Raw genomic sequence first — 25953 nt, 5'->3', positions numbered from 1 at the left:
CATACATACGTACCAACCCAGTACCACCTACCTCTCTCCCATACATACCTACATGCATTACACATATACATAGATCGATCCATAAGTACGTAGGTACGTACATACGTACCAACCCAACCACCTACCTCTCTCCCATACATACCTACATGCATTACACATATACATAGATCGATCCATAAGTACGTAGGTACGTACATACGTACCAACCCAACCACCTACCTCTCTCCCATACATACCTACATGCATTACACATATACATAGATCGATCCATAAGTACGTAGGTACGTACATACGTACCAACCCAACCACCTACCTCTCTCCCATACATACCTACATGCATTACACATATACATAGATCGATCCATAAGTACGTAGGTACGTACATACGTACCAACCCAACCACCTACCTCTCTCCCATACATACCTACATGCATTACACATATACATAGATCGATCCATAAGTACGTAGGTACGTACATACGTACCAACCCAACCACCTACCTCTCTCCCATACATACCTACATGCATTACACATATACATAGATCGATCCATAAGTACGTAGGTACGTACATACGTACCAACCCAACCACCTACCTCTCTCCCATACATACCTACATGCATTACACATATACATAGATCGATCCATAAGTACGTAGGTACGTACATACGTACCAACCCAACCACCTACCTCTCTCCCATACATACCTACATGCATTACACATATACATAGATCGATCCATACGTACGTAGGTACGTACATACGTACCAACCCAACCACCTACCTCTCTCCCATACATACCTACATGCATTACACATATACATAGATCGATCCATAAGTACGTAGGTACGTACATACGTACCAACCCAACCATCTACCTGTTTACATCCACCCATACATACCTACATACATACATGCATACACATATACATATATAGTAGATACACGCATGTACATACAAAGTATCTACCTATTTACACAGCATATTTCTCCTATGTTATGCCACTCATGAATCACTGGCTGGAATAGGAAAACTCAATAGTTTCAATAGAGAGAATCAAACTAGGGTATAGTCCAGTCGTCATGTGTTGGTATAGTGGTGCGGACGGGCCCGACTCCGGAGGATACGAGATGGTATCACAATAAAACAAAGTAAAGATTAAACTTAGTGTCAATTTTGTTTACAGGTTGAAACCCAGATCTGCGTCTTTAACTGCTAATAGGCGTATTTTGTTTTAATTTTGTTTTCCCTGCCAAAGAGCTAGTGTAACAATGGACACTACTAGAAGGCACTACATACCATCGTAACCAGCATCAGTGGTTTCGTGGCTAAGTTATCTGGCATAAGGCTGGTACAGGCTTCACACCCCCGTACTGGCTACCAACCAGATCGAGTTTAACATATCGTTGAGTAGGTGTAAGACCAGTGCACACTCATCTCTCTCACTAACCACTAACAACTAACCCCCTAACAAAGATGTGTGTGCCCAGGTGAGCGTGCTTGAACCGTAACTGGATATAAGCACGAAATTGAAATGAAAATATGACGAATTAACATTAAATATAGTTTTTAGGTTGAAAACTGTCTCTTGTGCTATTTGTGTAGCAGTCCAAACTTCATGTATACTCCAAGTAAATTTGTACGTACAACGAAAACAAACCCACACAAAACACATACAAACACAACCTCCCCCCCCCCCCCCCCCAAAAAAAAACACAAAAAAAAGAACAACAACAAACAAAACAAAAACAACAACAACAAAAAAAAAAACCAAAACAACAAACAAAAACAAGCATAACAACAACAACAACAAAAAAAAGAACAAAAAAAAAAAAAATACGACACACAAAAAAAAACCCCCACCAACCTAACCCCCCAAAACCCCCACCCAACACAAAAAACAAAAAAACAAAAACAAAAATAAAAACACCAACGAAACACAACTCAACAGCAGCAACACGAAACAATGCTAAACAAAAACAACAAAGCAAGAAAAAAATCACTTTACAAACTCCGGATCATCAAATCGTGCGTTACAACGGGTGGTATTTCAAAGCGTCGTGCCTAAATATTTTATAGCATGAAACTCAGTCTTTTTGATGCTTATTAAAAACATACAAATCGCGTCCCCATGGCATCAAATCAAGACACTAATATTTTAAAACCTTATTTCCATCTCGTATTTTTCCTATATTGCTAAATTAAGATCATCGGTCCCTGGGGGTTGAAACGCAAACAGGCTAACCACGAATACAGAATCAGATGTCAATCTTCATAATTGTAAAAACGCAGCGCGTTCGTCCGAGGAAGATCATGGTTGTTGAGACCACGCTTCTAGTTAATTTTAGACACCATTACCCTGTTTAAACATCATACCACTTTACCTTCTCTCTGTTATAACCTTTATACAAATGTGTGTTACAGGGTGTAGACTAACGAAACTTCTGCCCAATTCCTGGGCTGAAACTAGGGTCTGCACCTTTTAATGGAAATAAATTTTTAAACGGTCACCGAGTTGAATGCCTTTTAAAATATGAAGACAAAATATAATCGTCGTGATCGGGGGGTTGGATTCCGAGATACGTGATTCTGGTGGTTGGAAACAACGATATATGAGTTTACGGGACGTTAGCCCAGACCTGAAGTGCAGTCGATCTGGGTTCGATCCCCGTCCGATGGGCCCCTGGTCTATTTCTCGATCCAGCCAGTGCACCACGACTGGTATATCAAAGACCGTGGTGTGTGTGCTTATCCTGTCTGTGAGATGGTTAAAAAAAGACCCTTGCTACTGATTGAAACAAATGTAGCGGGGTTTCCTCTCTAAGACAATATGTCAAAATTACCAAATGTTTGACACCCAATAATCGATGTTAATAAATCAATGTGCTCTAGTGATGTCCTTAAAGACAACATTTTTTTTGTTTGCCCCATGATAAAGCTCTCGCCTGGTGTTCTGTCGGTCTGTGCTCGATCCCCGTCGGTAGGCCTATGTAGGCTCTGTTGTTATCGTTGAAGAAAAAACAAATTAACTTTTTAGGATAACGACATGATTCACGAATTGGGGCGGATAATGCTAAATACACACCGTGGGGGGGGGGGGGGGGGCTATGGTTTGTTTGTTTGATTTTTTAACGACATTGTTTTTGTGATTGTTTGTCCTATTTTTGTTCCTGTTTGTTTATTAGGGGGTTTTCTGTATTTTTTCTGTGAGGATTTTGTTGTGGTTAGGCTGTTTCGCTTTTTTATAAATGTTTATTGTTTTTATTGTTTATTTTTATTTTATTTTATTTTTGTTGTTTTGTTGTTTGATTGATTTCGCAGTATACTGGGACTTTCAAACGCTCTGTTATGTGGGAACGTACACATAAAAATAACACGAGCTATGTAGTGGGGCGGGAAATAGAAATTTCAGTGGTAAATCGCTCGCTTGATGCTTGGTCGATTTAGGATCGGTCCCCGACGATGGGCCCCTGTGGGCTATTTCTCGTTCCACACAGTGTTTTCCCAACTGGTGTAAAAAAGGCCGTGGAATGTACTATTCTGTCTGTGAGATTGTGCATATAAAAGATCCTTTCTGATAATCGAATGATTAGCCCATGAAGTGGCGACAGCAGGTTTCCTTTCTCTATATCTGTGTGGTCCTTAAATATATGTCTGACCCGTAAATAAATTTTTATTATTTATTTGCATTATTTATTTTTTTTATTTATTTATTTATTTATTATTTATCATTATCATTATCATTATTAAGTATTAATAATAATAATATTTTATTCTTTATTAAATATTATTATTATTATTAATTATTACTTTTATTATTTGATGTCATGTTTATTACATACTCTGTTTATTACGCTACTCCGAATAGAAAGAAAGTAAAGAAATGTTTTATTTAACGACACACTCAACACCATTTTTTTACTGTTATATGGCGTCAGGACTATATGGGTAAGGACCCACCACAGCTTTTTTAAGAGGAAACCCGCTGTTTGCCACTATATGGGCTACTCTTCCGATTGGCATCAAGGGATCTTTTATTTGCGCTTCCCACAGGCAGGATAGCAAAAACCATGGCCTTTGCTGAACCAGTTATGGATCATTGGTCGGTGCAAGTGTTTTTACACCTACCCATTGAGCCTTGCGGAGCACTCACTCAGGGTTTGGAGTCGGTATCTGGATTAAAAATCCCATGCCTCGACTGGGATCCGAACCCAGTACCTACCAGCCTGTAGACCGATGCCCTGCCACGACGCCGCCGATGCGGCCGGTATTATACTCCGAATAGGAAAAGTTCCCAAAAGACTTAAAACACAACCTACCACTATCTATTATTCCGAAGACGTATATACCAAACATTGTCATTGCCAGTGTGTTATGATTGTGGATGGTCATCCACTTGTCTAGTAGTTGAAAGGTGGTGCGAAAGAGAAACAAACAACAACCCACCCCCTTCCCAAACTTTTTTTCCCAACAACAACAAAACACATAAAAGGGGGTCGGCATGACGTTCGTGTTCCCAACCTCCTTCTCCCGTTAATCAGGCACAGTGGAGCGGTGGTGGGAGGTGTGTCCCTCTAGCCCCCTCAATCATTCTGACTCAAAAATACTAATTGGAAGTAAATTCATTAAGGCAGTGATAATATTTACTTGTAAGAATGGCAGGATAATTTGCATTTCAGGACATCTAGTTTTCAAAATCTTTACGGTGGGGTGGGACCTTATCCCCGACCCACTAGAAACATTGCTTTGCGCCCTTGATCTGAGCCCCCCCCCCCCCCCCCAATGTCTACTTGCTTCCGCCGTGCCTGTTTTCAGCCCGTTTTCACTAAATAAACAGCTCGTATTCTGCATTTGATTATTATTTTTACTGTTATTATTATTTCTTAACAGCAATAGGTGGCACCCGAAGCCGCCCGCTTACCCAATGGACACGTCGTCTACAATTCACGGAGGGTCAACAGCGTGGCTACCTACAGCTGTAACGAAGACTTCAAGTTTTTGGGACTTAGTCTGATGGCTGTTTGTGACGTGAACTGGATCGTGTGGAATGTTCCCTAAACGGGTCCTGTGCAAGAGTTGCTTTTTTAAACGTGGTGAGGAGATACAGTCTGCAGAACGCCGTACTTTGTTAGTTATCCTTCATGTTCTGGCTGTCTCTATCTCTGTACTGTGTTTGTACTCTCTCTGTCTATATCTCTTCCTCCTCTGTCTGTCTCTGTCCCCCCCTTTTTTCTCTTTCTCCTTTCTGGTCCTCTTTCTCCCTCTCTTCCTCTCTCTCTCTTCTCTCTCCTCTCTCCTCTCTGTGTTGTCTGTCTTTTCTCCCCGCTTCTCCCCATTCCCTGCTCTTCAATTGGTTCCTCCCCTTTTTCCCTCCCTTCTTCCCCTTATCTTTTTCCCCCTCTCCCCTCTTTTTCCCCCCTTCTCTTTCTTCATTATTCCTCCTTCTTCTTCGACGCCCCACTCATTTTTCCCGTTTTCCTCCTCCCTCTATTTCTCTCCCCCCCCTTTTTTCACATTTCCTACCTACCCCCTTCCCAGATTAATCCCCAGGTTCCCTCCTAGTTTCGTTCTGCCTACCGCTTCTTAAACTTTTTTTACTTTCCATCCACCCTTCATCCGAATCCATGGCTCCCCTTCTTATTCCTCCCCACTTCCTCCCCATCCTCCTTTCTAACCCCCCTCCCTATCCCTTTTTCTTTTTCCCCTCTTCCCTTTTCCCATTTTCCTTTTTCCCATCCTTCCCTTCTCGCTTCTCTTCCCCCCTTTCTTCTCTATTTTTTTTTTTCCTCTCTCCCCTTGTTTTATCTTTCTTCTTGTGTTTCCCCCCTTCCGCGGTATTTTCTTTTCCTCCCGGCTTCCCCCTCCCCCCTCCCCCTCTTTCTTTTCCCTTCCCTTTTCTTCCCCTTTCTTTTTCCCTCTTTCCTCCCTCCCCCCTCCTCCCCCCCTCCTTTCTTCCTCTTTTCCTGTTTTTTTTTTGTCCCCCCCCTTGCCCCCCTTTCTCTCCTTCTTCCTTGGTTGCTCATTATTCCATCCCCGCTAAATTCCTTCCTTTCTCCTCATCCTCTTTCTTTCTTCCTCCCCCCCTTTTTTTTTTCCCGTTTTTTTTTTTCCTTTTCCCTCTCCCTCCTGTCTTTTCCTTCCCCTTCTGTTTTTTCCTTCTCCCCTCTACCCTTCCCCCCTCCTTTCGTAATTTTTCTCCTTTCTTTTCCCCCCCCCTTCTTTCCTCTTTTTTTCCCCCCCCCCCCTTTTTCCCCTTTTTTTCTTTTCAATCCCCCTCCCTTCCCAAGCCTCTTTTTCCCCCTTACCCTCTTCCCTCTTTTCCCCCCCACCCCTCTCTTCCCTTCCTAGCTTCTCCTCCCCCTTTCCTTCCATACACTTTCTTCAGTTTTTTCCCTTTCCTTTTTTTTGTCCCCCCCCTTCCCCCCTCCCCTTCACTCCCTTTCTTTCCTCTCTCGTTCTTCTTCTCCTTCCCCTTATTCCCCCCCCCCTCCCGCTTTTCCTCTAACCTTTCCTTCATCTTTCTTTTTCCTCTTTCCCCGCCTCCCTTCTTTCCTTTTTCCTTCCTTCTTACTTTAAATCCTTCTCTTTGTTCCCTTTTTTCTTTTCCCTTCTTTCCCCCGTTTCTTTCCCTCCACTTTCCTTTCCCGTTCCACCTTCCCCCGACCCTTTTTCCTCCCCTTCTTTTCCCTTTCTCTTTTTCCCCTTCCCAACGCCCCCTCCTTTCCTCTTTTTCCTTCTCCATCCCCTTCCTTCCCCCCTTTTCCTTCCTTTTCCCTTTTCCTCCTTTTTCCTTTTCCCGCTCTCTCCTCCAGTTTCTTTTCTTTCTTTTTCCCCTTTCTCTTTTCCCCCCTCGTCCCTTTTCCTTTCTCCCTCCACCCTATTCCTTTCTCTATTTCCTTTTTCTGGGGTCGTTCGAAGTACGTGCATTTCGATCTCTTCCATGATTCTTTAGACCTGACGGTGGGGGCCCTCTTTCTTTGGCCTTTGAGTCAGGGGTCCCCCCTTCCTTTTCCCGCTTTTCTTCCTTTTTTTTTCCCCCCATTCTCCCCTCCCCTTTCCCCCCTCTTTTTTTTCTCTTTAGGTTTCTCCTTTTCTCCCTCCCTCCTTTTCCTCCCCTTTTTTTCCGCCCCCCCGTTTCCCCCCCCCCCCTTTTTTTTTTCCTTCATTTCGTGAGTTCCCCCTTGAATCACTTTTTTTTTGCGACCAACCCCCCGCGGACCTTTCCCCTTTCTGAGTTTTTTTAGTTCCCCACCCCTCCCCAAACTCTCTCTATTCTTACTTCCCCCCCATCTCTTCACCCCCCTCCCCCACCTACCATCTATCCTCCATACCTCTACGGGCCTTAACCTGACTCCCCCCCCGCTTCAATTTTCACCACCCATTTCAACCCCTTCGTTCCCTTTTTAGAATCTTCTTCCCCTCTTCTTCTCTTTTATCCTCATCCAACTACCTATCCTCTCTTTCCCCTCAACTCACACTCTTTTTCTCCCTTTCCCCCACCTCCCTTCCCTTTCTCCTCCTACCTCTTTTTCTTTGTAGTTCTCTAGTTCTCCATACCTCTTGTTCCCCCCTCCCCCTTTCTTATCTTACTTTTTTTTTTTTTTTTTCTTCTTCTTTCACTTAGTTTTTCTCTTTCCAGCTGGGCTTTCGCTTTCTCTCTTCTCGCTCCCTCTTCCGTTTTTTCTCCTTTATTCTCTGTTTTCCATCTTGTCCCCTCCTCTCCTCTGTCTCCCTCTGTCTCTTTCTTTCAACTCACCCGTATCTCGTCATGGTATACTCATCTCCTCTCCTCGCCCCTGTCCCTCCTCCTATTCTTCCCTCACGTGTCCTTCTAGCCTACTCATTTCCTCTCCCTCGCATATATTACTTATATATATGACCTCTTTTACCATCCTCTCCTCCTACTCTCTCCTATCTCCTCCTCTCTCACTCCTCTCTCTCTCTCTCGCTGGCAGGACGTAGCCAATGGCTAAGCGATCGCACCACGATCGGTATATAAAAGTGTAGTGGTATTGCTTACCTGTATTTCCTCTTTAAGACAATGTCTCGAGTAACAACCAAGGACAAGTTCATATAAAATATCCGCATGTGACGAATTAGAAACATACGACGGACTTGAAATCGAGCGGAGTAGCGTGTTGCACTCCTGCTGCAGACGAGGGAAGGATACTAAATGTTTGATCATCCGATAGGCGATCGACTATTCAACCAGCATGACTTTGCGCAGTGTAAGCAAGAGGCAAGGCTCAAGATGTCCCCCCCCACCCCCCCCACACAAAACGTACCTGAACAAAAATCTAGATTGCACACCTCTAACGTTTAAAACAATGTGTATTCTTTCTATTAATGACAAAATGTGTCAAACACAACAAACTTGAATCCTTTGTGTACATGTCCTTCGTACTACGTGTATCTTGACTGGTGTTCTCTTTGATATCATTAAAACCAAACAAACCAAACCTTTGTGGGACCATTTGTCGTACATCGTGTATCCTGGTATCTTGACATGTGTTTCTCCTTGTTTTTACTCATGTAATAACACCACGCAAAACAAAACTTTCTTTAACCTTTGGGTTTGTACATTGTGGGGTGGACCTATAAGTGTATCTTGATTGTGTTCTCTTTGTTTTACTTCGTAATAAACAAAAAAAACAAACTTTAACCTTTGTGTACATGTCCGTATACGTGTAGCGTGATGGTGTTCTGATTTACTTTCTTAATAACCAAACAAAACAAACGTTAAACCTTTGTGTTAACGAGGTGCGTGACAAGCTATATCTGGATTGGTTGTCTCTTTGTTTAATTCTTAATAACAAACATAAACAAAACTTTAACCTTTTTTTTCACATTGTCGTACTACGTGTATATGGATTGTTTTTCAAAGAGAAGTTTTACTTTCTAATAACCAAACAAAACAACTTACCTGTTTTTTTTTTTCACATGTCGTTCGTAACATAAGTTGTTAGTTTCGATTGGGTTCTCTTGGTTTTTACTCTTAATAAGACGAAACAAAACATATAACGTTTAACCTTTGCATGTACATTGTCGGTACTCAAGCGTGTATCTTGATTTGTGTTCTCTTTGCTTTTACTTATTAAAACCAAAAACAAACAAAAAGTACAAACTTTTTATATGACCAGTTGTGGTATCATTGGTCGCCACTACCGTGTATCCTGATTGTTTTCTATCTGCTTCTTACTTCTTAATGAACCAAAACCAAAAACAAACTTTAACCTTTGTGTAATTGTCGTACTACGTTGTATCGTGATTGTGCGTTTCTCTTTGTTTTACCTCTTAATAAGGCCAAACAAAACAAAACTTTAAATTTTGTGTTACCATTGGTCGGTTACAAAGTGTATCTTGATTTGTGTTCACTTTGTTTTACTGCTTACATAACCAAACAAAACAAACTTTAACCTGTGTGTATACATTGTCTACGTAATACGTGTATCTTGATTGGGGTCCTGGGTGTTAATTCTAATAAGTGTCCCAAACACAAACAAACCTGAACTTTTGTGTTACTGATGTGTCGTACAAACGTGTATCTTGATTGTGTGTTCTTTGTTTTACACTTTATTACAATAACCACAACAAAAACAACTTCGAACTTGTGTGTACATTGTCGTATACAACAGGGTGTCTTGATTGTGTTCTCTTTGGTTATTACTGTCTAACTAAATCAACCCACAAATAACCTTCTTTAACCTTCTTTTTTACCACACTTGTACGGATACGTTTTTAGTCTTGATTGTGTTTTATTGTTGTTTAACTTATTACCAACCCAAAGCAACAACAAGAACGTTACTATCGTTAAAAGCGCATGAAGTTATTTTGTTTTTACATCGAACTGCCAAAGCCCTATTTACAAACATGTATTGTAGTTAATTATCATAACAATACATGTTGTCTATCATCCTCTCTCAAAGTAATTATTTGAAAGTTATTTTGGTTTAACGGCACCCACTAGAACACATCCATCAGGCGGCTATTTGGCTATTTGGTGTCAAACCATTTGATAAGTGTGGACCATTTATAGTCTGGCAGAGGAGGAAAACCCGCGATTCATAGGAAAAACATGTAGCGGGTTTCCTCTCTACAACTCTAGACAGTGAAGGATAAAAGCAAATCAATGGGTTAAAGTAGTTAAAACACAACACACTTTAAATCCATCCATAGATCGATCCACATTACGGTAGTAGGTACGTTCCATACGTACCAACCCAACCACCTTCCTCTCTCCAACTACATACCTACATGCATTACAATATACATTAGATCGATCGTACGTATAAGTACGTAGGTACGTACATACGTAGGTACCAACCAACCAACCATCTACCTGGCTACATCCACCCAGACATACCTACATACATACATGCATACACATATACATATATAGTAGATACACGCATGTACATACAAAGTATCTACTATTTACACAGCATATTTCTCCTATGTTATGCCACTCATGAATCACTGGCTGGAATAGGAAAACTCAATAGTTTCAATAGAGAGAATCAAACTAGGGTATAGTCCAGTCGTCATGTGTTGGTATAGTGGTGCGGACGGGCCCGACTCCGGAGGATACGAGATGGTATCACAATAAAACAAAGTAAAGATTAAACTTAGTGTCAATTTTGTTTACAGGTTGAAACCCAGATCTGCGTCTTTAACTGCTAATAGGCGTATTTTGTTTTAATTTTGTTTTCCCTGCCAAAGAGCTAGTGTAACAATGGACACTACTAGAAGGCACTACATACCATCGTAACCAGCATCAGTGGTTTCGTGGCTAAGTTATCTGGCATAAGGCTGGTACAGGCTTCACAACCCCGTCCTGGCTACCAACCAGATCGAGTTTTAACATATCGTTGAGTAGGTGTAAGACCAGTGCACACTCATCTCTCTCACTAACCACTAACAACTAACCACTAACAAAGATGTGTGCCCAGGTGAGCGTGCTTGAACCGTAACTGGATATAAGCACGAAATTGAAATGAAAATATGACGAAATTAACATTAAATATAGTTTTTAGGTTGAAAACTGTCTCTTGTGCTATTTGTGTAGCAGTCCAAACTTCATGTATACTCCAAGTAAATTTGTACGTACAACGAAAACAAACCCACACAAAACACATACAAACACAACCTCCCTCCCCCCCCCAAAAAAAAAAAAAACACAAAAAAAAAAGAACAACAACAACAAACAAAAAACAAACAACAACAAAAAAAAAAAACCCAAAACAACAAAACAAAAACAAGCATAACAACAACAACAACAAAAAAAAGAACAAAAAAAAAAAAAAATAAGAAACACGACACAAAAAAAAAAACCCACCAACCTAACCCCCCAAAACCCCCACCCAACACAAAAAAAAAAAAAAAAAAAAAACAAAAAAAAAAAACACCAACGAAACACAACTCAAACAGCAGCAACACGAAACAATGCTAAACAAAAACACAAAAAGCAAGAGAAAAAAATCACTTTACAAACTCCGGATCATCAAATCGTGCGTTACAACGGGTGGTATTTCAAAGCGTCGTGCCTAAATATTTTATAGCATGAAACTCAGTCTTTTTGATGCTTATTAAAAACATACAAATCGCGTCCCCATGGCATCAAATCAAGACACTAATATTTTAAAACCTTATTTCCGTCTCGTATTTTTCCGTCCATAGAAAAACATGCTAAATTAAGATCATCGGTCCCTGGGGGTTGAAACGCAAACAGGCTAACCACGAATACAGATCAGATGTCAATCTTCATAATTGTAAAAACGCGCGTTCGTCCGAGAAGTAATGGTTATTGAGACACGCTCTAGTTAATTTTAGACACCATTACCCTGTTTAAACATCATACACTTTACCTTCTCTCTGTTATAACTTTATACAAATGTGTGTTACAGGGTGTAGACTAACTAAACTTAGTGCCCAATTTCATGGGCTGAAACTAGGGTCTGCACCTTTAAATGGAAAATAAATTAACGGTCACCGAGTGAATGCACTTTAAAATATGAAGACAAAATATAATCGTCGTGATCGGGGTGGATCCGAGATACGTTATTCTGGTGGTTGGAAACAACGATATATGAGTTACGGGACGTAGCCCAGACCTGAAGTGCAGTCGATCTGGGTTCGATCCCCGTCGATGGGCCCACTGGTCTATTTCTCGATCCAGCCAGTGCACCACGACTGGTATATCAAAGACCGTGGTGTGTGCTATCCTGTCTGTGAGATGGTTAAAATAAAAGATCCCTTGCTACTGATGGAACAAATGTAGCGGGTTTCCTCTCTAAGACAATATGTCAAAATTACCAAATGTTTGACACCCAATAATCGATGGTTAATAAATCAATGTGCTCTAGTGATGTCTTTAAAGACAACATTTTTTTTGTTTGCCCCAGTGATAAAGCTCTCGCCTGGTGTGCTGTCGGTATGTGCTCGATCCCCGTCGGTAGGCCTATGTAGGCTCTGTTGGTATCGTTGAAGAAAACAAATTAACTTTTTAGGATAACGACATGTTCACAGCGGATAATGCTAAATACACACCGATCTATGTTTGTTTGTTTGTTTATTTGTTTTTGATTGTTTGTCCTGTTTTGTTTATTTAGGGGGTTTTTGTATTTTTTTCTGTGAGGATTTTTGTTGTGGTTAGCTGTTTCGCTTTTTCATAAATGTTTATTGTTTTTATTGTTTATTTTATTTTATTTATTTTTTGTTGTTTTGTTTGTTTGATTTTCGCAGTATACTGGGGATCAAACGCTCTGTTTATGGAAACGTACACATAAAAATAACACGAGCTATGTAGTGGGGCGGGAAATAGTTCAGTGGTAAATCGCTCGCTTGATGCTTGGTCGATTTAGGATCGGTCCCCGACGATGGCCCCTGTGGGCTATTTCTCGTTCCACACAGTGTTTCCCAACTGGTGTAATAAAAGCCGTGGAATGTACTATTCTGTCTGTGAGATGGTGCATATAAAAGATCCCTTTCTGATAATCGAAATGATTAGCCCATGAAGTGGCGACAGCAGGTTTCCTTTCTCTATATCTGTGTGGTCCTTAAATATATGTCTGACCGTAAATAAATTATTATTTATTTATTTATTTATTTATTTATTTATTTATTTATTTATTTATTATTTATCATTATCATTATCATTATTAAGTATTAATAATAATAATATTATTATTATTATTAATATTATATTATTATTATTATTATTATTATTATTATTGATGTCATGTTTATTACATACTCTGTTTATTACGCTACTCCGAATAGAAAGAAAGAAAGAAATGTTTTATTTAACGACACACTCAACACATTTTATTTACGGTTATATGGCGTCAGACATATGGTTAAGGACCACACAGATTTTAAGAGGAAACCCGCTGTTGCCACTACATGGGCTACTCTTCCGATTGGCATCAAGGGATCTTTTATTTGCGCTTCCCACAGGCAGGATAGCAAAACCATGGCCTTTGCTGAACCAGTTATGGATCATTGGTCGGTGCAAGTGGTTTACACCTACCCATTGAGCCTTGCGGAGCACTCACTCAGGGTTTGGAGTCGGTATCTGGATTAAAAATCCCATGCCACGACTGGGATCCGAACCCAGTACCTACCAGCCTGCAGACCGATGGCCTGCCACGACGCCACCGAGGCCGGTATTACTACTCCGAATAGGAAAAGTTCCCAAAAGACTTATAAACACAACCTAACCTGTATCTATTATTCCGAAGACGTATTACCAAACATTGTCATTGCCAGTGTGTTATATTGTGGATGGTCATCCACTTTGTCTAGTAGTTGAAAGGTGGTGCGAAAGAAACAACAACAACCCACCCCCTCCCAAACCAAGACCCAACAACAACAAAACACATAAAAGGGGGTCGGCATGACGTTCGTGTCCCAACCTCCTTCTCCCGGTTAATCCAGGCACAGTGGAGCGGTGGTGGGGTGTGTGTCTCTAGCCCCCTCAATCATTCTGAATCAAAAATACTATTGGAAGTAAATCTTAAGGCAGTGATAATATTTACTTGTAGAATGCAGGACATTGCATTTCAGGACATCTAGTTTTCAAAATTTTACGGGGGACCTTATCCCCGAACCCACTAGAAACATTGCTTTGCGCCCTTGATCTGAGCCCCCCCCCCCCCCCCCAATGTCTACTTGCTTCCGCCGTGCCTGTAGTTCAGCGTTTCTAAATAACAGCTCTATTCTGCATTTGATTATTATTTTACTGTTATTATTATTTCTTAACAGCAATAGGTGCATGCCCGAAGCCGCCCGCTCTACCCAATGGACACGTCGTCTACAATTCACGGAGGGTCAACAGCGTGGCTAACTACAGCTGTAACGAAGACTTCAAGTTTTTTGGACTTAGTCTGATGAGTGTTTGTGACGTGACTGGATCGTGGAATGTCCTAAACGGGTCCTGTGCAAGAGTTGCTTTTTACAACGTGGTGAGAGATACAAGTCTGCAACGCCGTACTTTGTAGTATCCTTCATGTTCTGGCTGTCTCTATACTCTGTACTGTGTTTGTACTCTCTCTGTCTATATCTCTGTCTCTCTGTCTGTCTCTGTCTCTCTCTCTGTCTCTGTCTCTCTCTCTGTCTCTCTCTCTCTCTCTCTCTCTCTCTCTCTCTCTCTCTCTCTCTCTCTCTCCTCTCTCTCTCTCTCTCTGTGTGTCTGTCTGTCTCTCTGTCTCTGTCTCTCTCTCTCTCTGTCTGTCTCTGTCTGTCTGTCTGTCAGTCTGTCTCTGTCTCTCTCTCTCTCTCTCTCTCTCTCTCTCTCTCTCTCTCTCTCTCTCTCTCTCTCTCTCTCTCTCTCTCTCTCTCTCTCTCTCTCTCTCTCCCTCTGCATGAATAAACAACACGCATAGTGCACTAAGCTTCTATAATATACTATTATTTTTGCAATAGATACTGTATTTCTTTAAAACTTTACAATTATGCAATATTGAATAAAATAAATTGTATATAGAGACCTAAACGATAAAGAGACAGAAAATAGATTAAAAAAACAACAACGAAAAACAAAGAGAAGCATAAACCCTCCTCGTAAAATAAAAAAAATAAAAAACATCGTCTATCTCCCCCCCCCTCCTCTCTCTCTCTCTCTCTCTCTCTCTCTCTCTCTCTCTCTCTCTCTCTCTCTCTCTCTCTCTCTCTCTCTCTCTCAATATATTCGTATACAAAAATAAAATGAGAAATGACAAACATACGACAACAAACACATGGGATTAACAGTTATGTAAGAATGGTTATTTTGCAGACCTTGGTGTTCATATCACTTATTCCTGAAATTGTCAGACCTGGATGGAAGGTGGAAATATTTGGCACGCCCCTTAATGAATCAAGGTAAATATTGTACGTTTTTTTCTTCTGTTTTTAACAACACCACTAGAGTACATTGATTTAATAATCAGTGGCTATTGGATGTCAAACCTTTGGTAACCTTGACATGTTTTAAAGTTGTTGTTTACAGACACCACTAGAGCACATTGATTTATTAATCAGTGGCTATTGGATGTCAAACATTTGGTAATTTTGACATGTAGTCTTAAACTTTATTTTGTTTAAAGACACCACTAGAGCACATTGATTTATTAATCATTGACCATTGGATGTCAAACATTTGGTAATGTTGACATGTAGTCTTAGAGATGAAACACGCTATATATTTTTTTCCATTAATAGCATGAAATTTTGTTATATGCACCATCCTACAGACATGGTAGCACATACCGCGGCCTTTGATATAACAGTCGCGGTGCACTGTCTGGAACGAGAAATAGCTCAATGGGCACAACCGACGCGGATCGATCCTAGACCGACCCTAGCCATGACAAATTCGTGATCTCGACGCAGGGATCTAACTTAACGATGGTATCGACGGACATTGTCGTAGCTGCGACATGAATTCACGTGGTAGAGGCTTTACCCCTGGATATTTCATTTTATTTATTTTGATAAATCGGCTGCAAGGATATTTTATCGTTGTTAAATGTGTGTTTATTTGTTACATGGTTACTCATAACTGTACACATGTTCATAGTTGGCCTAAATGAGCATTTGACCAATGACACAAACATTACGAACGTTGTTGGGCGGGATGTAAGAAAGTAACAAAGAAAGAAACAAAGAACTGTTTTATTTAACGACGCACTCAACACATTTTATGTACGGTTATATGGCGTCAGTCGTAGCCTAGTGGTAAAGCGTTTGCTTGATGCGCGGTCGGTCTGGGATCGACCCCCGTCGGTGGGACCATTGGGCTATGTTTCGTTCCAGCCAGTGCACTGCAACTGGTATATCAAAGGCCGTGGTAGGTGTTGTCCTGTTTGTGGGATGGTGCATATATAATGGACAACACTAGCGGGTTTCCTTTCAAAGACTGTGTCAGACTTTCCAAATGGTTGACATCCAATAGCCGATGATAAATACATTAATATACTTTAGTGGTGTAGCTTTGAAGAATGGAAACACACCAGACGCAGATGAGGTAACTGCAGAAATGCTAAAAGCAGAAGAAAATGAAACACCAAAAATCCTGACTTAGATTTTCAAGGAGATTTTGGAGACAGAAGATATACCAGCAAATTAGAAAACCGGCATACTAGTCAAATTGCCAAAGAAAGGAGAACTTACCAACTGTAACAACTGGAGAGGTATTACATTGTTGTCACTCACCGGCATGGTCTTCAACAAAATCATCCATAGTCGCCTAACCACTGCATTAGAAAATTATATGCGTCAAGAACAAGCTGGATTTCAGAAAGGAATGTCTTCGTAGAGATCATATCTTCACCTTGAGACAGATCCTGGAACAGAGCAAGGAGTGGAACTGACCAGTATATGTCAACTTCATCGACTTTGAAAACAAACTTTGACAGTATTCACAGCGAATCGCTCTGGCGGATACTCAGACACTATGGCATACCCTCCAAACTTGTTAACATCATCAGGCTGTCATATACAGATTTTTGTTCTCAAGTTATAAATGACAACCTACTTAGTGACCTTTTCAACATAAACACTGTGGTAAAACAATGGTGTATTATTTCAACATTATTGTTCATAATTGGGATAGACTGGATACTAATGTGGAACAATCAGGAAAAAGAGGGATCCAGTGGACTTTCGCAAACATGGTCGAAGACCTGGATATGACATCTGTTTACTTCCTCACCGTCATATAGACATACAGGCCAAGACCCGAAACCTAGCAACCGCTGCAGAGAAGATTGGACTTAAGATCAACATTCCTAAGGCAAAACTCATGAGAATGAACACCAATTCTAAAGAATCCATCATCCTTCAAGGTGACGAAATTGCAGAAGTTGATCACTTCACCTATCTTGGCTCTAAGATGACAGCCGATGGAAACAGTGAAGCAGAAATCCACTCAAGAATCTCCAAGGCAAGCCAGACCTTTGCATCACTCCGAAACATCTGGAAAGCAAGCGAGATTATTTGGAAGACAAAGGTCTTAAGCACTCTACTATGTGGAGCAGAATCCTGGAAAATGACCAAGACCATCGGTCAGAAGTTGGAGTTCGGTGCCTTCGCAGGATTCTGAATATCATCTGGCCCAACATCATGACCAACGAAGCACTCCATAAACAAACCTCCACACAGTCATTGGTATCGGAGATCAAGCGCCGAAGATGGCGCTGGATTGGCCATGTCATCAGAATGCATCAAACAGCCCTACAAAGAGCGGCACTCTGATGGACCCTTCCTAGTAAAAGGAAACGAGGGGACCCGAAAAAAATATGGATGAGGACAGCAGAGAAGGAATGCCGAGAGGGCAGTCTGAGTTGGGGGCTGCTGGAGAAGCAGGCAAAAGACAGGCAGCAGTGGCGATCTCTGGTTACAGCGTTATGTGCTTCTTGAGACGAAAGGGATTAAGAAAGGTGTCGTTAAACAAAAGTAACTTTCGTTACAAACGTCGTTGATTGTGTTGCTGTTGTTGTTGTTTTGTATTCAGAAAATGGGATTTTAATTTGTCGTATTCAGGTCTAGGGTAGCCATTTGAAATGTCGTTTGGGCCGCCTCCTTTCTTCTTATTTTCTGAAATATAGGAATGCTAAAAACTAGATATCCGATTCTGAATCTAACTTTCAATAATAAAACATTCAGCAAAATGTATATCTATATGTTTATGTTTACCACTAATATGGGAACCCCTCCCCCCCCCCCAAAAAAAAAAAAAAAGAAAGAAAAAAAGAAGCCCATACACACAAACAAAAACAACAACAAACAAACAAACAAACAACCAAACACACAAACAAATAAGCAAACAAACACACACACAAAAAAACAAGACAACCACTAAACACAAAACAAAACAAACAAACAAACAAACAACAAATAAAAAAACAACATAAAAAAACTACATCCACAGAGGTTTTTGATATATCAGTCGTGGTGCACTGGCTGGAACGAGAAATAGTCCAATGGGTCGACCTTCGAGGATCGATCCTAGACCGGCCGCGCATAAAGTGTGCGCTTTACCACTGGACTACGTCCCGCCCCTTACCGAGTATGAATGACACGCATTGACACTAAACATGTTCATGATCAATGTGTTTCAGAATGTCATTCAACCTGGAGTGCGGTATAGTTTTTGTAGCACTACATTTCGATGTCCGGTTCCAGCATAAGAGCTACAGAAATATAGCACTGCGAACAAGCAGGACAGACGGTGTTAAATGGGACAGGCGAGATGTCGACCAACCATATTTCCCGTTCGCCGTAGGAAGGCCGTTTAACTTGACAATTCAAGTGACTGCATCTGGATTTGATGTAAGTGCATAAGTGGTGGAGGTGGAGATAGATATATAGATAGATAGATAGATAGGTAGAGCGATTGATAGATATATAGAGATATATAGATATGAGAGACGGGGTAGTGAATGATTGTGTGCGAGAGATGATGAGAGAGAGAGAGAGAGAGAGAGAGAGAGAGAGAGAGAGAGAGAGAGAGAGAGAGAGAGAGAGAGAGAGAGAGAGAGAGAGAGATTTTTTTTTTTTTTGGTTTGTTTGTTTAACCACTGGAGCACAACTATTAATTAATCATCGACTATTGGTAAAGTAAAGTTTGTTTTATTTAACGACGCCACTAAAGAACATTGATTTTTTTTATCTTATCATCGGCTATTGGACGTCAAACATATGGTCATTCTGAAACTGTTTTTAGAGGAAACCCGCTGTCGCCACATAAGCTACTCTTTTACGACAGGCAGCAAGATATCTTTTATTTGCGTTTCCCACAGGCAGGATAGCACAAACCGTGACCTTTGTTGAACCAGTTATGGATCACTGGTCGGTGCAAGTGGTTTACACCTACCCATTGAGCCTTGCGGATCACTCACTCAGGGTTTGGGTATCTGGATTAAAAATCCCATGCCTCGACTGGGATCCAAACCCAGTACCTACCAGCCTGTAGACCGACGGCCTAACCACGACGCCACCGAGGCCGGTTTCATGTCTATTTTGTATTACTGTAAATAGTGAAAAGTTGTCAACTGGGTTAACTTCAGTAATATTTATTTTATTTGGGCTGCCCGATACATTATTTAGGTGCATTTCACATTGAACAGCCTCACGTGTGCCTTCTTCACAAACCCCGATCAGGCCCCATTACATGGACTGGTAAATTTTCTGAAATAGGTGGCGTAACAATCAAAGGTCACGGTTGGAATACGCTGTTTTAAAGTTTTGACGGCAAATTCTTCGAGTTTACAAAACTGGGGAGCTGTATGTTCGTCATTATCATGAAACAAGTAGTAAGGCGCCATTGGTTTCTAGTCTACAGGAACCTGTCGTAGGATCTACGATATATTTACGATATTTTGGAGTTACGACAATTTCGAAAATACGCTACGACATTTTCCGCAATCACTTACGACGGATTTACGACATATCGTGGCTAAGATGGCATCGAAAATACGGGCCCAGACTCAATCCCTAATGATGTCACTTGCATATATATATATATATACTCTTCAAAAAAAGAAACGCATAGAGCATATTTTTCATAACATTAATTTTGAAATAACACAATAGTGAATGTTTTAGTATTATCTTATTCTATAGCTAGTGGATATGATATCATTCAATTCTGAAGCTGACAACACGCATGATTTGACGTCAGCACGTGCAAATATGTTTTTCACAATATCCATAATAATGGTTGCTGAGCTCACATTTATCACGTACAAATCATGCACGCACAGCACGTGCACTACCCCTTGACATAAAATTTAGTTACATTCACACACGCATTATCTATAGTGTCGCTACATAACGTTGAAATTATGCCCAGGCTGACAGAACCACAACGTAACAACGCAATTGGCCGGATGGAAGCCGGGGAATCGCAATCAACAGTTGCACGTCTTTTCAACACATCTCAGAGTACAATATCTAAGCGTTGGCACCGTTATCAGCAAACTGGAGTGTCACGTAACCGCCCCAGATCCGGTCGTCCCCGAGTTACCACACCGGCGCAAGACAGATACATACGTCTACGGCATTTACGTGACAGATTCCTAACTGCTTCATCATCACCTTCTGCCATACCTGTGATGCGAAGAATTTCGGACCAGACCGTAAGAAACCGTTTACGTGAAGCCAATATCCGAGCTAGAAGACCAGCTACACGGATAATTTTAACCACGCAACATAGGCGTCTACGGCTTACATGGTGCAGACGTTGTCTGATATGGCGTCGACAGCAGTGGCGAAGAGTGGCTTTCAGCGACGAGTCGCGTTTTTTGCTTCAACGCATCGACGGCAGAGCTAGAGTTTACCGACGACGTAACGAGCGTTATGCCAATAATTGTGTGCGGCAGGTGGACAGATATGGAGGGGGGAGTGTTATGGTATGGGCGGCCATCACTTGCACTGGCAGAACAGACCTTGTACATGTCCCAGGTCATCTACCAGCCCAACGTTACTGCAACGAAATTCTCCAGCGTCATGCCATACCTTTCATCAACGCAGAAAATGTCATCTTCCAGCACGGCAATGCACGACCACATAGCGCACGTATAACAACAGACTTCCTGAATCAACACAATGTCGGAGTGATGCCATGCCCTTCAAGATCACCTGATCTTAACCCCATCGAGCACCTATGGGATGAACTAGATCTACGTTTACGGCAACGTAACCCTGCGCCACAAACGCTACCCCAGCTACTCCAGGCTTTGCAACAAACATGGGCTACAATTCCCCAGCCTGTGATTCAAGCATTATTTGATTCCATGCGTAGGAGGTGTCAAGCCGTCATTGCTGCTCATGGGGCTCATGCTCGATATTAGTGTCCATGACCCTGACCTTGATACGGTGGCATAATCCTGTTGATTTGATAGGCGATTTCATTCCAAGTGATGATCTGATCATGTTTAACACTTTTCAATTTTACAGCTCTGGTATTGAGCAAAGATATGATGCTATAAATTTGCAATCCAATCCTAACATATACCAGTTATGCGTTTCTTTTTTGAAGAGTATATATATATATATATATATATATATATATATATATATATATATATATATATATATATATATGGCGTTGTCATGACAGTAGTGTTTCAGACTGTACTAGAGTCTCGAGTCTGGACTAAAAGTTTAATAAAAAACACACCAGACAGAATTGAAAGTGTGACGTGACGAAGCGTAGACTTTCTGGTACTGTGGTTTGGTTTATATAGACACATGCCTGTGTGAAATTATTTATATGTTGAAACTATCTATATATGTGTTGAATTTTGAATGGTGTTCCTTTGTTGTTGTTTTTTTTACAGATGTACGTCGATAACGACTGGCATGTTTTCCGGAACCACTCCACCGACCTGACACGCATTGGTCGATTTATCATCAAGCGTGGAGGCGTCATCCAGTCTGTGAAATTCTTCAACTGACGAGAGAAAAATCCAACGGCCCTTATAATTAGCACATGACTAGTTTTTATGGAAGTCAAGTCAGTTGGTTTTAGTAGTAGTAGTAGTAGTAGTTTATTTACTTTAAGCCGCGTGGCTCATAAGCATACAAGTATATACAATATTGTAAATCATATATTACAATACATGTCATTTCAACTTATTTTCGTGCTTATATTCAATTAAGGTTCAAGCACGCTGTCACGGGCACACACCTCAGCTATCTGGACAGTGGGTTTGTTGTTAGGTGGTTAGTGAGAGAGAAGAGGGTGTAGTGGCATTATACCTACCCAATGAGCCCTTGAGAACTCGCTCATGGTTTGAGCCGTTACCGGGATGCGAACCCTGTATCTACCAGCCTGCAGTCCGATGGCTTAAACACTGAACCAAGGAAGCCTGTTTCACATGCACACTGAGAACAAGCTGTTAGAGTGCACGCCCGTTTTAGGCGTTTGGCAATTAAATACTTGTCTGTACATTAGGTAGCTATGCCTTGTCGTTTCTATGGCCATGCTGTTCACTGAACACGAATCCGGTGCCATTGTTAGTGTACGACCGCATTTTATATTTGGGACTTTAACTTACCCAAAATGGCTGCCGAATGTCATCTCATTTCGTGTATTTTGTAGCTTTTAGATCCTACACCCATGTAATATATCAATATATGTCAAAACGACACTTTCACACAACATATACTTCATACTGAGGTATTTCCTGTCTAAGCGACTAAATTAAAATACATTATGGGTAATAAATATGCCTTTAACTATATATGTATACAATGTTTATTATATAACATTTAGTAAAATGTCTTAAAATATCAGTGCAATAAAAGTGTTAACGGTCACTCAGTGACAATAACACATTTTAGAGTGAACATTTCACTATTTTACTCTAAAATGTGTTATCGTCAATGTAGAAAGTGTTATCTTCACTGTAACAAAGCAGGAACTACTTTGCTGCTACGATTTTAAAAATAAAGTTAAATTACCAAATGTTATATAATAAATAGCAAATTCCATATCCTCTGTTTATTTCATGTATTGATTACCTAAATGCACACCAGAATTTACTATATAATATGTATTTATGCATTCTTTATTTAATACCATGTTATTGAATATATGTACTGTCTAAATGTTCTATACATTCAGATATACTTAACACTTACATCGATAATGTTATATGTCGTAATGTGTAGACACAGGAATATCTGTTTGCAGTATGTGCGTATAACTTACATGCATCTAAATAGCTTATCACTGTATGCAAAATTATACAAGCGTTAACAATGTCCAGTACCATGAGGTACATTTCTACACACACAATACAAAGACGCTACAACTATTTCATGTGCACATTGCATGATGTTCTTAAAAGGTGTATATTATATATTTGACTGATAAAATAAACTGCTCATATCTCTCTCTCTCTCTCTCTCTCTCTCTCTCTCTCTCTCTCTCTCTCTCTCTCTCTCTCTCTCTCTCTCTCTCTCTCTCTCTCTCTCTCTCTCTCTCTCTCAGACCGACCACGCATCGAGCGGGTGCTTTACCACTGGGCTACTTCCCGGCCCCTCAGACCCTAGGTTCAAGCCATACAAATGGATACTAAGTTTGGTTACGTTACAGACCCGTAACACATGTTAATGACGTTACAAGAGAGTGAAACAAGCCGTATAAATGGATACTAAGTTTGGTTACGTTACAGACCCGTAACACATGTTAATGACGTTACAACAGAGTGAAACAAGCCGTATAAATGGACACTAAGTTTGCTTACGTTACAAACCCGTAACACATGTGAATGACGTTACAAGAGAGTGAAACAAGCCGTATAAATGGACACTAAGTCTGGTTACGTTACAAACCCGTAACACATGTGAATGACGTTACAAGAGAGTGAAACAAGCCGTATAAATGGACACTAAGTTTGATTACGTTACAAACCCGTAACACATGTGAATGACGTTACAAGAGAGTGAAACAAGAGTCTTTGAAGTTGAAACGGTAAAATGCAGTTAAAAATAGAGCAAAACTCAACTCCATAACTGTTATTTCTCTGTTACTACTGCATTTTGCGGTATTATAAACACAAGGAAGACCAGACAAACTCCGGTTGTACGGAAATGGATAATCTAAATAATAGAATATAAGTAAAGTTTCATTTGAGTGATCATAAACGGCACTAATAGTGAACGATATGCCTATAGTATTTAAAAACTAGGGTATGCCCCTTTAAACAACCACAAAATAAACACGTAATAGTATTATGCGAACCTCTGACTGTATTTGAAAATGAGGGCGGGGATGGGGCGAATGTCTATGGAAGAAAATACATGTATATGTGTGCCCGAACCTGTTTGCATGCTTCCCGAATTTGAATTTCGGTTGTTAAAAATACCATATTCGAATCCTTCTGATACGTGGGTGGTCTGCCTGGTCATAACATGGTGTGCCGCGTCGTGTTCAATGCTGCTAATACCTTCAATACTGGAGGTGCCCTTTTTAAAGGTTGCCGCTGATTAGTAATGTAATGGAAAATGAACCGAAACTATTTAATAATATTTAATTTTAGTTTTGGGGTTTGGTTTAAAACAAAGTTGTAATTTCCATCCTGCTGAACAATAGTTGTCTTACAAGCGAAACTTTCTTCAGCCATTCAGCAATCGCTAACGTTTATTTTAGACACGCCCGTGGTCTAACTATAGGATATGTCACGGGCACGTGGTATGATAATTCTGAATTTATAGACTAGAGCTCACATCAAGGTACTAACACGTTTCTCCGAGAATGAAAACTCACGAGTTTATTGAAACTGTAGATGTGTTAGAGAGAGAGATAGAGAGAGAGAGAGAGAGAGAGAGAGAGAGAGAGAGAGAGAGAGAGAGAGAGGGGGAGGGAGGGAGGGAGGGAGAGAGAGAGAGAGAGAGAGAGAGAGAGAGAGAGAGAGAGAGAGAGAGAGCGAGAGCGAGCGAGAGCGAGATAGAGAGAGAGAGGGGGGAGAGAGAGGGGGGGAGAGAGAGAGAGAGAGAGAGAGAGAGAGAGAGAGAGAGATGGGGAAAGAGAGAGAGAGAGAGAGAGAGAGAGAGAGAGAGAGAGAGAGAGAGAGAGATGGGGAAAGAGAGATAGAGAGAGACGTATTTTTTTTATGGCTTTGTTTGGAGGGTTTTTGCTTCTGTTTGCTGTTTCATTGTTATTAAAATCTATTTTCTGGCACTTTATATTTTAGGTGTCTGTAGTATTTATTTCATTCGATATTGTATAATTGTAAGTTTTTAAGAAATAAAGTAGATAATGCAAGCATAACAGTATATTGTAGAAGCTTGTTATATTGTTTGTGTTGTTCATTCATAGAGACTCATACTTGATATGATCAACTTTGCAGCAAGAGACTCGGTGAAAACAAATAAAATTAACCTTGGTGATGTCTTTATGTTTTGCGTTAGTAAGATATGATGAAGTTTTTTTTTTTTCTTTAACGACACCACTAAAGCACATTCATTTATAAATCATTGGCTATTGGATGTGAAACATTTGTCTTTGAGAGGAAACATTTTTCCCTGCATTACCTGGTTTGTGAAATTGGGCCCTTTATTAGGTAGTTTCTGAAATTTAGCCCTGTATAAAGGTTTTTTGTTTTTTTTAAACTGGGTCCTGTATTAACTGTTTTGTGAAATTGGGCCTTGTATTAAGTGTTTTGTGAAATTGGGTCCTGTATTAAGTGTTTTGTGAAATTGGGCCCTGTATTAAATGTTTTGTGAAATTGGGCCCTGTATCAAGTGTTTTATGAAATTGGGCGCTGTATTAAGTGTTTTGTGAAATTGGGCCCTGTATTAAGTGTGTTATGAAATTGGGCCCTGTATTAAGTGTTTTGTGAAATTGGGCCCTGTATTAAGTGTTTTATGAAATTGGGTCCTGTATTAAGTGTTTTATGAAATTGGGCGCTGTATTAAGTGTTTTGTGAAATTGGGCCCTGTATTAAGTGTGTTATGAAATTG

At 40.5% G+C, this 25953-nt stretch overlaps 1 protein-coding gene across 1 annotated transcript in view; it reads left to right on the top strand.

The window, feature by feature from the left end:
* Positions 1–24841, top strand: part of LOC121385915 — a 27984-nt gene extending 3143 nt beyond the window's left edge. Inside the window, exons 2-5 of the mRNA XM_041516705.1 lie at positions 14263–14462; positions 15275–15360; positions 18600–18810; positions 21822–24841. Coding sequence (XP_041372639.1) covers positions 14263–14462; positions 15275–15360; positions 18600–18810; positions 21822–21938 — 614 coding nt within the window. The 3' untranslated portion in view covers positions 21939–24841. The remainder of the gene's footprint in view (positions 1–14262; positions 14463–15274; positions 15361–18599; positions 18811–21821) is intronic.
* The last annotated feature ends 1112 nt before the right edge of the window (positions 24842–25953 follow it).

Source organism: Gigantopelta aegis, chromosome 12 (assembly GCF_016097555.1).
Source record: "Gigantopelta aegis isolate Gae_Host chromosome 12, Gae_host_genome, whole genome shotgun sequence".
NCBI classification, from domain to species: Eukaryota; Metazoa; Mollusca; class Gastropoda; order Neomphalida; family Peltospiridae; genus Gigantopelta; species Gigantopelta aegis.
The sequence above is the reverse complement of the archived record's forward strand: the minus strand, read 5'-3'. Positions and strand labels throughout refer to the sequence as shown.